The following is an 18,274-nucleotide window of genomic DNA, read 5'->3' as shown; positions in this document are numbered from 1 at the left end:
ATCATTTTAAAACTCTGCAAACCAGGTTATAGTGAGTTACCCAATTTACACTTTCCCACATTTTCCATTTCATTAATGTTATTGGAAATGATAAAAGGTCTATATTTAAAACAGATTACCAATTTCATATTGGGACAGAGAAGCTAACACTTTTGTAATGTGATTTAAGACCTATATCTTAAGATCCAATGTGCGCTCAAGATTTCTAGCATCTGCAGAATTGCCTGTGTTCACCAATTTCATATTGTTCACTTGGTAATAAAATTTGAAACCTAGTAGTCGATGACGACCCTTCCAGTTTCTTGCTTTTCTCGTGATCGTTATCCCTGGAGCAATCACTTCTAGATGTTCAGACTAGAAAAGTCTAGGAAACGAGAAAGAGAGCCCTGCACTTTTCTGCTCCTGGTGTGACACGGGAGACGAGGAGGGAAGAAGAATGGGGCAGAAAGTTTATGTGGGAAGATAAACCATGATTTTTGGGCCGACTTTCTTCACCCGTGCTCAGTTCTGCCCCATCCTCAACCCCTTTCAATGCATGGGTATCATTCCTGGGTAATTGTGAAACCACGGATGGCTGGAGGTCACAGTCTCCTTCAATGACTTTGTGCTCTGTCATCTGGAATAAGCGGATATTCCGCATCAGTAATTTCAGCGCTGTGTCTCTCACCTTTATCCCAAGTTTTCATCAAACTCCACCGCGAGATCAGGAAATCGCTGCAGCAAATTGCCAGACTGCGCCTTTATGAACAGCCAATGTTATCGTTGATTTGACTCCCTGCTATATAATCGAAGGGACGTTGACTTTGAGCAGTTTGTTTTGCCATAGCGGAATAATGTTATTCGAAGTTAATGTTGAAATATTGCCAGCCATTGCAGTGCGTTAATGAAGGGGCGAGGTTAGCACCGCGCTCCCAGCCTGGGTGGTTGCGGGCGCTGGAACCGGGCGTGTACTGCTCCATTCAAACGCACGACAAGAGCCGATCCAGTGACGAGGGCTGTGCATCATTCCGAGCGCACCATACCGAAGACAAAACAGATAAACTGAAAGAATTCACAGGGAAATAAAGAATGTAAACGAGACCGGAACAGTCTCCTCTGGAAAGCGGTAAGTGGAGATTTGATTTATCTCTCCGGCTTATTATTTGATTATTTTTTTCATCAGAAATGGATACATCTTCAGTGTTGCTAAAATACATGCATCGAATGACAAAAAAAACGTCATCTGAATAAATTCGGATAATAATAGAAATCTCGTACCCACGATTTTGACGGAAATAAATATTCCATAGTCAATGGAAGATTTTTGTTCCTCGTACAAAAGCTTCAAATTCTTAAATGAAATGTAACCCTGGCGTCTGATTCCTATCAACAACTCGGCTTTCTTTCGCATTAGTAATTGGGGGGGTTAATGTAAATAATAGTTTCAATTCTGAAACGTTACCTCTGCCCGTTACGTTCAGTTACCTAGGACGGTATCCTTGCAATGGGCATGTGTTAGATGCTCGGCATGCTATGTGCCATGTTTACCAGCAGCATTTTCCTGCTGTTCTTATTGCATATGCCAAATAGAATTGCACAAAGACTATGTAACCTTCTGAAATGAGCAGCCTCTAGTGCAGACTGATAAAGGCTAGATTTCCGTCTCTATCCCCTGGACACATCCTTACCCTTAGCTGAAATACATTAAATATTTTCCACAATAACAGAAAAGTATTCATGTGGCATTCTATTGTTGGTATTATTTATTTATAATTTTTAGATGAACTTCCGAAATTCATTGTGATAACTTTATTGTTTTGCTTTAGTACCAGTTTATTCTTAACACATAATGACAACTTTTTGCATTTAATTTTGCTTCCTGAATGACGAGCCTGTAGAAGACATGTTTTTGTGCCTTTGATTTTCTCATTCACTTCCAATTGATTGTCAATATTCATGGTTTCTTTCCCAAGAGAATTGACATTCTCCTCAAACGTTTTTTTAAAAAGGTGCTTGATGGCTTTTCATTCCAGAGTTTGTTATTTATTCCAGAGTTACATTTTATTTTAATTCAAATGTCTAGAAATATTAGCAATTTAAAATTGTTAAAATTTCAGTAGTTTTGTCTCCTTTCATCCCTATTTTGACACATGGTTAGTTTCTATGTGTTCACCACTTAATTAATTTCAAGTAAATAAAAGTGTGTGGGTGGAGGTTTGATCTTGGTGAATAACTTTGTGGAAAAAAAACTAAATCACAGGATCATATACTCCGAAATTTGGTGCCAAAAGGAGTAATGATATCGAAGATGCTTTTTAACTCTTTCAAAAAAGGAGCTGTGCAGCATTGCCACCATTTTCCCAAAACACAACAATTTAGCTTTGTAATTATATTGCAATTGCTTCAAAGTTCAGTTTTCAAATTTAAAACAAAGTTTATAAGGAGTCTTGTCAATCATTGAGCAATGCACACAAAGTGCTGGAGGATCTCAGCAGCATATATGGAGGGGAATAAAACAGCTGACTTCTTGGGCCAAGACCTTTCATCAGGACTAGTCACTTATCAGATCCTGCTACCTCTCAAAAGAGGAGGAATTTAAATAGTCCATCAGCTTTAGATTTAGGTAGACAAAGCAATGCAGAAGAAAAGAGCACTGCTTACAATCTTGGTTGAAGTTTTCAAAAACAAATTAATAATCATAGACAAAGTAAAAAACTGCAGAGAACGTTGACCATAGGACAAAATAATGGGCTAAACAATCATTTCTCATTGCTGCTTTCAGTAGTTTAAAGACACTCCTTCAGATTCACGTGTACTTTGCAATATTCTCCTTCAGAAAACGAATGAAGGAGACCACTGCAATGATTAGCAAAAGTGAAACAATAAGCATTTGTCGATTGTCCTTCGAACCCTACAAGTACTTGTTGCTTGATTGAATGTCTCCCTTTAATGCAGATAAAATCAGGAACTAAGTGTAGGCGGAAGCCTCAGTGAGAAACTTGTTATGTAAGCACCCCCTGCTTGTGTGTTGTCTCTCTGCTCCACGTGGTAATCAGATTGCTTACTTTGGACTGCAATCATCGCATTATTAATAGATTTACTCAGTGTTAAAACAGACCACCTTATCCTTCTCCTTCTGGTCTTCTTATTTCAACCACTGTTTCCTTCCATTTACAAAGCTTTGCTTGCTTATGTTCGTTTGAGATATTTCTTATATGTTTAGGTATTGATGTGATCAATTATTTTTCCTCAACGTTTTCAAGACCTCGGAGTAAGATTGTTGCGTTTTTGTTTCGTGGAATCTTAGTTATCATCGCTATTCTGGATGCAGTGATACAACATGCTGGCTTCACGATTCAACACCAAGATAGGATTGCTGAGTCTTTCAAAGGTAGAGGAGGTGGAGTAAGCTTTATGATCAACTCCTTGTGGTGTACAACGTGACAATTCTGTCCTTGTCCTGCTCACCTGACCTGGAACATCCACTGATCAGATGTCATCCATTTTGTTTGCCATGGGAGTTTTCAGTCATCATCTTGGTAGTGGTGTATATTCCACCTCAGGCCTGTGTCAAGCAGGCTCTAGACAAACTGAGCAACATAATCAACAAGCATGAAACAGCACACCTTGATACTTTCCCTGTCATTTTGGGAGATTCTAACCAGGCCATCTTGAAAAGACTCAAAATAATTATCACCACTATATCACTTGTGGAACCAGAGGAACCAACACAATGGACCACTGTTATATCACCATCAAGAGTGCTTACCGTGACATCTTACGCCCACACTTTGGAAAGTCTGATCACCTGGCTGTACCTCTACTTGCTGAGTATAGGCTGAAAACAGCAGCATGAGTAGAGGTGGAGGTGTGCTTTGAGTTGTGGACTGGACAGTATTCAGGGATTCAACTTGGAGTATGAATGAATGACCGTTGTCACTGACTTCATTAAAACCTGTGTGGATGAATGTCTGCCTATGAGCACGTACCATACATACCTGAATCAAAAACTGTGGTTGAACCAGGAGATATGTAGTCTGCTGAGGGCTAAATCTGTGGCATTCGAGTCTGGTGATCCAGGACTATACAAGAAGGCCGAGTACGACTTACGGAGGGCTATCTCAAGAGCAACAGAACAATTCCGACTGAGGTTAGAGGCGGAATGGAACCAGATAGAGATCATATCTGGCAGGGTTTACAGGCCATTACTTCCTACAAAGCGAAACCTAACATCATGAATGGCAGTGATGCTTCACTCCCAGATGAGCTCCATGCCTTTTATGCACACTTTGAAAGGGAGAATAAAACTACAGCTATGAGGATCCCTGCAGACCCGGCTGACCTCAGGCCAACATCAGAATGTCTTTCAAGAGGGTGAACCCTCACAGGGTGACAGGGCCTGATGGTGTACCTTGTAGGGCTCTGAAAACCTGTGCCAACTGATTGTGTGTTTAAAGACGTTTTCAATCTCTCATTGCCAAGTCAGAAGTTCCTACCTGCTTCAAAAGGACAACAATCCTATCAGTCCTCAAGAATAGCAAGGTGAGCTGCCTTAATGATTATCGTCCAGTAGCACCCACATCTACAGTGATGAAGTGCTTCGAGAGGTTGGTTATGGTTAGAATCAACTCCTGACTCAGCAAGGATCTGGACCTTTTGACTTTTGCCACAATAGGTCTACAGTGGAAGTGATCTCAATATGGAAAATACTAATACTTGCATCAGGCTGCCATTCATTGACTATAGCTCAGAGTTTAATACAATATTCCTACCGTTCTGATTAAAAACAAATCCAAAATCTGGGCCTTTGGATCTCCCTCTGCATCCTTGACTTCCTTACCAGAAGACCACAGTCTGTGCGGATTGGAAATAATATTTCCACCTTGCTGATGATCAAGACTGGCGCACCTCAGGAACGTGTGTTTAGCCCACTGCTCTTCTCTCTCTACACCCATGACTGTGTGGCCAGGCACAGCTCAAATGCTGTCTATAAATTTGCTGATAACACAACTATTGTCGGCAGAATTTCAGATGGTGACGAGAAGGTGTACAGGAGTGAGACAGATCAGCTGGTTGAGTGATGTTGCAGTAACAACCTTGCTCTCAACTTCAGTAAGCCCAACGAATTGATTGTTGACTTCAGGAAAGGGAAGACAAGGCAACACACATCAGTCCTCATCGAGGGATCAGAAGGGGAAAAAGTGAGCAATTTCAAGTTCCTGGATGTCAGGATCTCTGAGGATCTATCCTGAGCCCAGCATATTAATGCAGTAACAAAGAAGGCATGGCAGCAACCATATTTTAATAGGAGTTTGAGGAGATTTGGTATGTCACCAAAGACACTCGCAAATTTCTTCAGATGTACCATGGAGAGCATTCTAACTGGCTACGTCACCGTCTGGTATGGGGAGGTGAATTTCACAGGTTCGAAATAAACTGTGGAGAGTTGTGAATTCAGTCAGTGCCATCATGGACATTAGCCTCCCCAGCATCCAGGACACTTTCAAGAAGCAATGCCTCTAAAAGAAGGTATCCACCATTAGGGACCCCCATCACCTATGATGTGCTCTCTTCTCATTGCTACCATCAGGGAGGAGGTACAGAAGCCTGAAGGTACACACTCAATGATTCAGGAATAGCTTTTTCTGAAGATTTCTGAATGGACATTGAACCCATGAACACTACCTTACTACTTTTTTTCTCTTTTTGCACTGTTTATTTAATTTAACTATTTTATATGCACTTACTGTAATTCACATTTTTTTATTATTATGTATTGCATTGTACCGCTGCCACGTAACAACAAATTTCACAGCATTTGCCAGCGGTATTAAACCTGGTTCTGATTCTAAGCTCCAACTTTCACAAAGTTTACATAATTAAAATCCTTAAGACTTTGGTGCTTGCATCATATAAATACATACGTTGTAAAGCTTATTGATTTCTTATACTGCCAATGGGTTGATTTCAAGATCCCTTCTTTGGTTCTCAAATTTCTTTTCAATGTTCTTCTAATGTCCTTTTCCAATTGTGTAAAAAAACCCTTCTCTACATAAGGAACAACAGCAGGAATATGCCTTTAAACCACTTGTGTTGGTCCCACCATCCATCAAGTTCATGTTAATCTTTTACCTCCATACCATTTTCCTGTCAAACTCTGCATTGATTATACTTGGCAACTGACCCTCCACAGTCCTGTGGTAGAGATTTCTGAATCATCATTCTCTGAGTGAAGAACATCTCAATGCTGAAAGACTGACTTACCCTGAGAAATCTCCGCCAAACTCAATAAGAGTTTTGCACATTTCAGTGACATAACCTTCGATTTTTCTATATTGAGGTGTCTATAGGCCTAATCTGATTAATTTCTATCATATGACACACTCCATCCTTGGGTTCATCTTGGTGGACATTAATTACAATCCACTATTGCAAACATATCATTCCTTGGGTAAGGATGTCAGACCAAAACATAATATTCGTAGAAGTGCTCACCATATGCCTATATATCCACAGAAAAATGTCCCTCCTTTTGAATTCAGATGCTCTTTCAATAAAGACCCATCATCTCCCTTTTTTTCCTAATTGTTTGCTGTACTGCATAGATACTTCCACTAATTTGTGTATCTGACTTCAAATCCCTGCTCATCTCTATCTCCCCTTTACTAATGAAGAACGTTGCTTTTAATGTTATATTGGTGTGACCTGTGTTGTCACTGTGATCACCAAGATGTTGACGGCAGGAGGCTCGGCGATGTACTGAATAACAATAGCAGCTGGTTAGACACTCTGTGATTATCATTTTCTGACACCTTCGTAGCACAAATATTTCTTGTTGTTTATAAGCCTGTGCCAAATTATTGACTCAATCTTGCTGTTTAATTGCTATGGAGTTATAAATTAAATTGAAGATTGTGCTGTCAGCAGTGAACATCTCACTTTTAACCTGTGATGGAAGAAAGGGCGCTGAGGCTGGGGTGTACGGCATTGCTCTGAAGACGTGATGCAGTAGTTGGCTGAATCATGAGCAGTGGAAATGTGGACCTCTTCACGCCCATCTCTGAGCAAACAACCGTACAAGCTGACACCGAACTCCTACGCTCTGTACTGCTCCTTGCTTCCGCGATGTCTGCATGCTGTTAGATTGCTTGTCCAACATGCTTTCTTGTATTGATTGCTTATAGCTAAGAAGAATAAATATTTTCTATGCCTCTTATTAATTCCACCCCTTACCAGTATACAGGGTAAAACAGCCAAGATAATTGAGATACAGTGTACTGCCAGACATCTGGCATCCATGAGGTTGCATGAATATGTTAGTTATATGAGAATTGCTCAGCAAATTACTGTACATCACAGTCTAGTATTCCATGCATAAGTTTTTTTTAATATCAACCTATTGCCATCTTCTTGTCTTGTTAAGTAACATGTCTTTTGCTGTAATTATATGTTTTAAGGCTAAATTATTAAAGTAAAAACAGCAAAAGTAGATCTAATGACTGTACTCACCATCACACGAAGTGCCAGATCTTTAGATTCCTGCTGATAATCAGCCTACCAATGCATTGTGGTTAAAATGGTAAATTGACTTATTATTATCATGTGTACTGAGCTACCGTGAAAGACTTGTCTTACATACTGTAGTATTCGTAAAGATCCATTCATTACAACAGTGCATCAAAGTAGTATAAGCTAAAACAATAGCAGGGCACAGAATAAAGTGTAACTAAATCAAATGTATCTTTTTATACTTATTTCACATTTTTTAAAAAAAGTGCTAAATGATCTTTGATATCTTTGCCAGCTGCATGAGAATTCAGGAAGTATCAATATTGGATGTAAAATTATATTTGGTTCCCAAGTCAACATGTTCTTTTAAGGTCATTGCTGAAATATCCTCTTTGTTTTAGTCAAATTTGGATAATTAGAAGCCAGCTGTGGGAGGATGCAAAGAGATTTTGTAGGGTTTATAGGCAGGCTAAGAATTGACAAGCAGATGGCAAATGGAAAACTGTAGAGAACTTCAGAAGATGGAGTACTATTTGATCTGATGGCCTTGCATGAAGTAAAAGTCTATATGAATATTCAGCATATACTTGAGAAGCATTTATTGCTGTAAGATTTGATTCTATTTTGTTACAAAAAAGAATCCTGGTCAGACCGCATCTAGAATGTTAGTGAAGGCTTAGCCTTTTTACCCCAGAGGCCTCGAATATATAAATTTTTGCTGATATTGGCACATTTTATCATCTCCAAAAATATCCACAGTTGATCCCATTACACTGGTGATCTGGAATAGGTCACTGTGTAGGCCTGTCTGGGTATTGTTCCATTAGTGAAGCCCCAGAAAGATAAGGTGAGATTTGAGCCAAGTTCACTAAACACTATATTTCTCATTGGTAGGTTGGGTCTGTAACTACTGTGAATACAAACATAGGCTACGTCCACACTAGACTGGATAAATCCATAACTGAAGCTTTTTCTCTTCGTTTTGACCCTCCGTCCACACTGAAACGGCATTTTCCTCCCCTGAGAACGGACATTTTCTAAAATGCTCTCCAGAGTGTATAAATCTGAAAACAGCAATTGGGCGGTGTAGTGTGTACGGGCTAACCGGAGCTTTTTAAAAACGCTGTCATGAGGTTCCAGAACAGATGGTGGCAGCAGCGCGGCATTTCATTGTTTTCTTGAATGCAACCTCCAACACCACAACAACAATAGCGGATGGCTTCAGGAGACTGTCCCTGAGGAGAATGTTACTGCAGCTTTGCAGTATGACAGAAAATTTCAACCCCCTCCCCCATGCAACCTAACAATTTCAGAACAGACGGCAATGAGACTGAAGCCAGAAGAGTTAGAAATGTATTCACCAAATACTTTGACCCATAACTTACTGAATAAATAAGTATACTCACTTTGCCCTGTTTTCTGTCCTTACTTGTATGAAGGTGGTTTACCTATTTATGCAAGTACTTCTCTGACAATAGATGTGTAACAGCCTAATGTAACATTGTATGGAAATACAAGATAACACTGATGCAGACATGTTTATACACTTAACAAGGTGCTTTATTAATGTATTGCTTGTGCAAACATTCAATAGATGCAATTGTCACTACTTCCAAAATTTCATTTTTAAGTAGTAGCTTATGTTTGGCATAAATGTGAAAATGTTAAGGCCAAAAAAGGAAAATTGTAAGTTTCACTTTTACTCGGGTAAAAATAAAATCACTTTTGCCCAGTAACTTGTTTTATTGCACATGTTAAATACAGCCAAATAATACAGAAAGACATGGCAAAAGTAAAGGCAAACAAATGAAGTAATAGCAAATTTCACTTTTGCCCAGTAACAAGTCTTATTTCATTTAGTTGTAGCTGTTGTCCCTTTCATTGGTGAAGAGACTATGGCTGTAGGAAATGTTTCCAGGGTGACCCCTCTGTGGGAGTGGGGAAGATGTTGGTGAGGCCACCCGGGGGTCTGTGTGTCCGTATGTGTAGCTATTGTAGTAGCTGTGAGGCTGGTATTGTGGCAGTGAAAAGTAATTGGGGGGGAGCCATCATATTCCTCATCATTGCAAATCCCTCTGCAACAGAGTTAGTCAGTTTTTCAATGTTCGTCGTCAGCCGGGTCATACTGTCCGTGAACTCCCTGTAGGGTGCCTCCATACGCTCCAGTATTTGTTTTTTCAGTTTTAAGTCCTCCTACGTGAGAGCCAACAGCTGTCTGTCATTTGGCAATTTCCTTTTAAGTTTTTGTAGTTTGTAACTGGACAAATGCGCAACAAGTCTTTCACGGCGAAATTTGACACCAAACATGTCGCTTGTTTTCTGTAGATGTGTCCTGCGCATGCCCAGTAGGAGGAGATTCACCCAAATATCTGTTTTAATGTGGACGGAGGTATTTTTAAAAACTGCCAGGTGTGGACGCCTATCGTTTTTACCCAAAACCGGCATTTTCAAAATTATCCAGTCTAGTGTGGACGTAGCTTCAATTTCACATTCTTCCAGAGATCTTCCGCGGATCTTGTCTTTTCCTGACTTTTTTTCTTCAACTTTTACAAGAACTGTAGTCAGGAAATTCGGCTTCAAATTGAAATTATGAATAATATTCATTTCCTGGGATGAAATTTCTACATTTGTCATTGGCAGGAGTTTTGGTGTGCTGTACGTAACTTTAATTCTAGTTGTAAATGGAAATTTGGATTTTCTTCATGCATAAAAACTTCTTTTCGTACCTTGTGGAGCTGCATCTTCCTATCACTACGTGGCTCTGTGACAGCTAGGATAAAATTGTGTTGCATCTGGAAATTTTTTTTTATATATTCTGGTATTCTAGAAATGTTTCAGAAATAATACTGATCTATTTTTCTTTCAGGTTCCTGTGGATAGATTTCGTCAAGTTGATTTCTTAACTTTAAAACACCTGGTAATGATGAGATCAACAGATTTTTACACTTGTGTGGTTACCTTGGCCATGCTAATTTGCATACCGGAGTTAAGGTGCTCTGTTATTCGCAAACAGCACAGAAGAAACATACAATTGTTTGAGGGTTCTACTGCAAAGCTAGAAGACATTAAAAACCACAATGAGAACAGAGACATAGTGATGAGCAACACAGTGATAAATGGAGAAATACTAAATTCCACTGCTTCTAGTAATAATTTAAGCTCTTTAGAAACTGCTACTGCAGGATTAAATACCAGTACTGTTGCTGCAGAAGCAGTACAGCAAACTAGTAAAACCGGAAACGAAAATGTAATCACTGTATCCAGCCTGGATATTTTACTTACACCAACAACAGTGGTGCCATTTCAGAAACCGTTGAAAATAACAGTAAAAGATGAACAAATTAACCAAAACCTGCAGACTAAACAAAAGGATTTAATTACAAACTCCACTCCTAATCAGGCTGTTGACTTCAGTGATGTTCAAACAACAACAGAAGTTGTACAGAATGATACAACCACCCATAGCGAGGAAAAATCTGGAAGCATGAAGAGCAATGGACAAATGTCAATTTCAACTCTGTTCAGTTCGATGACTAAAAATGGAAGTAGTGAAGAGGCAACAGCAACAGCTGACTCCGGTGAGAACTTTATGCTGAATAGTCATGACACCACAGCATTGCCTCTTACCAGTCAAACAATACAAACTGTAAGTACCTCACAAAAAAATGTCGAAGTATTGACTTCAGAAATGTTAAACTTTTCAGAATTTACAAATGTGGGAAATATAAAAGATGAAGAAGTCACAGCAACAGTAATTAATGAGTCAGTGGGTACCTCCTCCAGTTGGAAAGGAAATAGTCCAAATGCTGGCAAAGAAATGAATGAGATCATGGCAACTACAGGGAGTGCAGTAACAGACAGCAAGGCTCCAAATGCATTTCAGGTGACCACCACACCTAGAGTCACAACAGCAATCAAGGAGGCTGCCATTACGGAGACGGTTGCATCAGTTTCTACAGAGACTGCTCAAACAATACTAGTAACCAGTACTGCAGCTATAATTGGAACAACAAAACAAATAGATAAAGGATTGAGCGAAAGATTGGCAGTAACAAATGGGATTCCTGGCGTCAAATCTGCTTTGCCAACAGCTCCTCTGTCTGAGAAACCAGTTTCAGAAGGTACAAGTATACCTGTATTATGAGTTTGGTGATGGAAATCTTGTATACGTTAATTTTGAACATGTACTTTGGAAAGGTTTTTGAGAAGGTGCATTTCAAGCGTAAATTTTAAATAAAGCAGAATAGAAAGTAACTTTTGCTATTGAAATATGGGTTGAGAATTAGGCAGTTAAATGAAAGTGATCTGTTAATGTAATTCAAAATATTTTTTAATGCAGCATGGGACTAAGGTTTATAATAGTAGTGGAGGTATATCTTTGGTTGTAGTGTTCAAAAAGAGCAGGATCATTCATCAAGCTGTGCCGAACTGAGCTTGTGCCAGCCATTAATCACCTATTTACACTAACCTTGCTTATTGCTACACACATCCTGAACAAATTCCCTTCTACTCTCCCCTTAATTTCCAGCACTTGCCTATAGACGAGGGACAATTTATGAGATATTGAGGCTCTGTTAAGAAAAAAAGAAGTTTGTAGCAGGTATAGGTAGGTAGGAACAAATGAGGTGCTTATGGAGTATACGAAATGCAAGAGAACACTTTAAGAAAGAAATCAGGAGGGCTAAAAGAAGGTATGAAGTTTCCCTTACAGACAAGGTGAAGGAGAATCCTAAGGGATTCTACAGATATGTTAAGAGCAAAAGGATTGCAAAATTGGTCCTCTGGAAGATCAGAATAGTACCCTATGTGTGGAGCCAAAAGAGATGGAGATCTCCAAACTATTTTTTGCATCTGTATTTGCTCAGGAGACAGACAGAGTCTACAGATGGGAAGCAAAGTGGATTCAACTTTATGGACCCTGTATAGATTACAGAGGAGGAGGTGTTTGCTCTCTTGAGGCAAATCAGGGTGGATAAATCCCCAGGGGCTGACAAAATGTTCCCTCGCTCCCTGCATGAGTCAAGCGCAGAAATTGTCAGGGCACTAGCAGAGATATTTAAGTCATCCTTAGTGGCAGGTGAGGTACCAGAGGGTTGGAGGATAGCCAGTAATATTCTGCTGATTAAGAAAGGCTCTAAAAATAAACCAGGAAATTATCAGCCGATGAGTCTGACATCAGTAGTGGGAAAATTATTGGAAGATATTCTTAAGGGACTGGATATATAAGCATTTGGACAGACATGGACTGATTAGGGATACACAGCATGGCTTTGTGTGCGGTAGGTCATGCCTAATCAATCTTACAGAGCTTTTCAAGGAAGTTACTAGCAAAGTTGATGAAGGCAAGGCATTGGATGTTGTCTAAACAGACTTTAGCAAGGCATTTGACAAAGTCCTGCATGGGAGATTGTTCAAGAAGGTTCAGTTGTTCAGCATTCAAGATGAGGTAGTAAATGGGATTAGACATTGGCTTTGTGGGAGAAGCCAGACTGGTAGTAGATGGTTGCCTCTCTGACTGGGGGCCCATGACTAGTGGAGTGCCACAGGGGTCAGTGGTGGGTCTATTGTTGTTTGTCATCCATATCCTGAGCCTGAGTCTCCAGAGGGTTCCTGTGCTGTGGAAGACATTCTGCCTCATCCCTGTACCGAAGACGCCGCGCCCCTGTGGCTCCAATGACTACAGACCGGTGGCATTGACCTCCCACATCATGAAGACCCTGCAGAGACTTGTTCTGGAGCAGCTCCAGCCTATGGTTAGGCCACATTTAGACCCCCTCCAGTTCACCTACCAGCCCTGACTAGGAGTTGAGGATGCCATCGTCTACCTGCTGAACCGTGTCTACGCCCACCTGGACAAGCTGACGAGCACTGTGAGAGTCATGCTCTTTGACTTCTCCAGTGCTTTCAACACCATCCGCCCTGCTCTGCTGGGTGAGAAGCTGACAGTGATGCAGGTGGATGCTTCCCTGGTGTCATGGATTATTGATTACCTGACTGGCAGACCACAGTACGTGTGCTTGCAACACTGTGTGTCAGACAGAGTGGTCAACAGCACTGGGGCTCCACAGGGGACTGTCCTGTCTCCCTTTCTCTTCACCATCTACACCTCGGACTTCAACTACTGCACAGAGTCTTGCCATCTTCAGAAGTTTTCTGATGACTCTGCCATAGTTGGATGCATCAGCAAGGGAGATGAGGCGGAGTACAGGGCTACGGTGGGAAACTTTGTCACATGGTGTGAGCAGAATCATCTGCAGCTTAATGTGAAAAAGACTAAGGAGCTGGTGGTGGACCTGAGGAGGACAAAGGCACCGGTGACCCCTGTTTCCATCCAAGGGGTCAGTGTGGACATGGTAGAGGATTACAAATACCTGGAGATACGAATGGACAATAAACTGGACTGGTCAAAGAACACTGAGATTGTCTACAAGAAGGGTCAGAGCCGTCTCTACTTCCTGAGGAGACTGAGGTCCTTTAACATCTGCCGGATGATGCTGAGGATGTTCTACGAGGCTGTGGTGGCCAGTGCTATCATGTTTGCTGTAGTGTGCTGGGGCAGCAGGCTGAGGGTAGCAGACACCAACAGAATCAACAAACTCATTCATAAGGCCAGTGATGTTGTGGGGGTGGAACTGGACTCTCTGACGGTGGTGTCTGAAAAGAGGATGTTGTCCAAGTTGCATGCCATCTTGGACAATGTCTCCCATCCACTCCATAATGTACTGGTTAGGCACAGGAGTACGTTCAGCCAGAGACTCTTTCCACCGAGGTGCAACACTGAGCATCACAGGAAGTCCTGCCTGTGGCCATCAAACTTCACAACTCCTCTCTCGGAGTGTCAGACACCCTGAGCTAATAGGCTGGTTTTGGACTTATTTCCACTTGGAATAATTTACTTATTATTATTTAATTATTTATGGTTTTCTATTGCTATATTTCTACACTATTCTTGGTTGGTGTGACTGTAACGAAACCCAATTTCCCTCAGGATCAATAAAGTATGTCTGTCTGTCTGTCAATGATCTGGATGATAATGTGGTTAACTGGATCAGCACATTGGATGTCACCAAACTGGGGGTGCAGTGGACAATGAGGAAGACTGTAATGGCTTGCAGCGGGATCTGGACCAGCTGAGAAAAAGAGCTGAAAAATGACAGATGGAATTTAATGTAGATAAGTGCAAAGTATTGTTCAGGGTATTGCACTTCGGTAGGACCAACCAGGGTAAGTCTTACACAGTGAATGGTAGGGCACTGAAGAGTGTGGTAGAATAAAGGGTTTGGGAATACAGGTCCATAATTTGTTGAAAGTGACACCACAGATAGATAGGGTCATAAAGAAAGGTTTTGGCACATTGGCCTTCATAAACCAAAGTATTGAGTTCAGGAGTTGGGATGTTATGTTGAAGTTATATAAGACATTGGTGAGGCCTAATTTGGAGTATTGTGTGCAGTTTTGGTCACCTACCTACAGGAAAGATGTAAATAAGTTTGAAAGAGTACAGAGAAAATTTATGAGGATGTTGCTGGGTTTGGAGGACCTGATTTTGAGGAAAGATTGAATAGGTTAGGACTTTATTCCTTGGAAAGTAGAATATTGAGGGAAAATTTGATAGAGATACACAAAAATTATGAGGGGAATAAATATGGTAAATGCAAGCGGACTTTTTTCACTGAGGTTGTGTGGGACTACAACCAGAGGTCATGGGTTAAGGGTAAAAGGTGAAAAGTTTAAGGGGAGCATGAGGGGAAACTTATTTACTCCTATTGTATCAAATATATACCTTTTTCCAGCAAAGAGATTTAAAGTTTTCTAGATTTCACAGAGTACCAATGAGTTAAATGGGATTAAAAATCTATATTTTGTTCTGTTCCAAGTAGTAAATCGTATGTCAGAGGAAAGTAGTGTGTAGTCTTTAAACATAAAACCATAAAATATAGGAGCAGAATTAGGCCACTTGGCCCATCAAGTCTGTTCCGCCATTCAATCATAGGCTGATCCAATTCTTCCAGTCATCCCCACTCCCCTGCATTCTCCCCATATCCTTTGATGCCCTGGCTAATCAAGAACCTTTCTTTTCAAATCTTTTTATTATTATTATTATTATTATTATTATTATTCAAAAACAACACAGGTACATCGAAGTAACAACACTTACAATGCCTCAAAAATAAAGAAATTATCTTAAAGATAACTTAAAAACCTTCTAAGCAAGAAAAGTGAGAAAAAAAAGAAACCCATTGAGGGTACAACCCTGGAGCCATGCGTCATACAGAAAGCTTCTAAAAATAAACATCAAGCTGCCAACAAAAAAGAATGATATATCAAAAAAATGTGCACTTAGATCGTGGAGGAAATCTATCAGTTAACTGAAATGATAATAACGAGCAAATGAGCCCCATCTCTTCTCAAAATCAAATAAAGGTTCAAAGGTTTGACTTCTAATTTTCTCCAAGCTAAGACACAGCATTACTTGAGAGAACCATTGTGACAAAGTAGGAGCTGATATATCCTTCCATTTCAACAAGATGGCCCTCCTAGCTATCAATGTAACAAATGCAATAACATGTCGGTCAGACGCAGAAATACCACGGATGTTTTGAGGAATCATTTCAAAAAACACAGTCAATTTATCAGGTTGTAAGTTGATTCTGAGTGCTTTGGAAATTGTCAAAAAGACTGACTTCCAAAACTGTTTTAATATAGAACATGACCAGAACATATGTGTCAGTGTAGCTATTTCAGTTTTACATCTATCACAATACTTGTCAACATTGGGAAATATTTTAGAAAGTCTCTCCTTCGTCAGATGGTAACAATGTACCATTTTAAATTGAATCAGTGAATGACTAGCATAGAACCTATCTATCTCTGCCTTAAATACACCCAATGACTTGGCCTCCACAGCTGCTCATGGCAACAAATTCCACAGATTTACTACCCTCTGACTAAAGTAATTTCTCTGTTCTAAAGGGATGTCCTTCAATCCTGAAGTTGTGCCCTCTTGTCCTTGACTCTCCTACCATGGGAAATAACTTTGCCATATTTAATCTGTCCAGGCCTTTTAACATTCTGAATGTTTCTATGAGATCCCCCCTCATCCTCCCGAACTCGAAGGAATACAGCCGAAGAGCTGCCAGGCATTCCTCATACAGTAACCCTTTCATTCCTGGAATCATTCTCGTGAACCTTCTCTGAACCCTCTCCAATGTCAGTAAGGAGCCGAAAACTGCACACAATACTCCAAGTGTGGTCTCACGAATGCCTTATAGAGCCTCAACACCACATCCCTGCTCTTGTAGTCTATACCTCTAGAAATGAATGCCACCATTGCAATCACCTTCCTCACCACCGACTCAACCTGGAGGTTAACCTTTAGGGTATCCTGCACAAGGATTCTCAAGTCCCTTTGCATCTCTGCTTTTTGAATTCTCTCCCCATCCAAATATTTTTTTTCCAATTTATTTCTTCCACCAAGGTGCAGACCCCTGTGGAACTCCACTGGTAATTGGCAGCCAGCCAGAATAGGATCCCTTCAATCCCACAATCTGTTTTCTGCCAATCAGCCAATGTTCCACCCATGCTAGTAATTTCTCTGTAATTCCACAGGCCCTTATCTTGCTAGGCAGCTTCATGTGCAGCACCTTGTCAAAGGCCTTCTGAAAATCCAAATACACCATATCTACTGCATCTCCTTTGTCTACTCTGCTTGTAATATCCTCAAAAATTGCAGTAGGTTTGTCAGGCAGGATTTTCCTTTAAGGAAATCATGCTGGCTTTGGTTTATCTTGTCATGTGCCTCCAGGTACTCTGTAATCTCATCCCTAACAATCGATTCCAACAACTTCCCAACCACTGATGTCAGGCTAACAGGTCTATAGTTTCCTTTCTGCTGCCTCCCACCCTTCTTAAATAGCAGAGTAACATTTGCAATTTTCCAGTCATCCGGAACAATGCCATTGTTAATGACTCCGCAATCTCTCCAACTATTTCCTTCAGACCCTGAGGGTGCATTCCATCAGGTCCAGGAGATTTATTCACCCTCAGACCATTAAGCTTCCTGAGCAACTTCTCAGTTGTAATTTTCACTGCACATACTTCACTTTCTTGACACTCTTGAATGTCCGGTATACTGCAGATGTCTTCTACTGTGAAGACTGATGCAAAATACGCATTCAGTTCCTCTGTCATCCCTGTGTCTCTCATTAAGATATCTCCAGCATCATTTTCTATTGGTCCTATATCTACCCTCAACTTTCTATTACCCTTCATATACTTACAAAAGCTTTTAGTATCTTCTTTGATATTAGTTGCCAGCTTTCTTTCCTAATTCATCTTTTCCTTCCTAATGACCTTCTTAGTTTCCTTCTGCAACTTTTTAAAAGCTTCTCAATCCTCTATCTTCCCACTAGCTTTGGTTTTCTTGTATGTCCTTTCTTTTGATTTTACTTTGGCTCTGACTTCACTTGTCAGCCACGGTAGTGTCCTTGTTCCATTCAAAAAATTCTTCTTATTTGGAATATATCTGTCTTGTACTTCCCTCATTTTTTTGCAGAAACTCCAGCCATTGCTGCTCTGCTGTCGTTGCTAGTGTCCCTTTCCAGTCTACTTTGGCCAGTTCCCCTCTCAGGCCATTGTAATTTCCTTTATTCCACTGAAATACCAACACATTGGATTTTAGTTTCTCCTTCTCAGATTTCAAAGTGAACTCAATCATATTGTGATCACTATTCCCTAAGGGTTCCTTAACGTTAAGCTCTCTTATCACCTCCAGATCATTGCACAA

General features: G+C 40.4%; 1 protein-coding gene across 2 annotated transcripts in view; it reads left to right on the top strand.

Annotated features, from left to right (window-relative positions):
- The first annotated feature begins 645 nt into the window (after positions 1-645).
- The window catches only part of LOC140725005 (uncharacterized), a 111,912-nt gene continuing 94,283 nt past the window's right edge, over positions 646-18,274 (top strand). Inside the window, exons 1-2 of one of the 2 annotated variants that reach the window (XM_073039923.1) lie at positions 646-1,105; positions 10,355-11,609. In XM_073039923.1, the coding sequence (XP_072896024.1) occupies positions 10,409-11,609 (1,201 nt within the window). In that variant the 5' untranslated portion in view covers positions 646-1,105; positions 10,355-10,408. The remainder of the gene's footprint in view (positions 1,106-10,354; positions 11,610-18,274) is intronic. The other variant, XM_073039925.1, reaches the window with a different exon arrangement.

Source organism: Hemitrygon akajei, chromosome 3 (assembly GCF_048418815.1).
Source record: "Hemitrygon akajei chromosome 3, sHemAka1.3, whole genome shotgun sequence".
NCBI lineage: Eukaryota > Metazoa > Chordata > Chondrichthyes > Myliobatiformes > Dasyatidae > Hemitrygon > Hemitrygon akajei.
The sequence above is the reverse complement of the archived record's forward strand: the minus strand, read 5'-3'. Positions and strand labels throughout refer to the sequence as shown.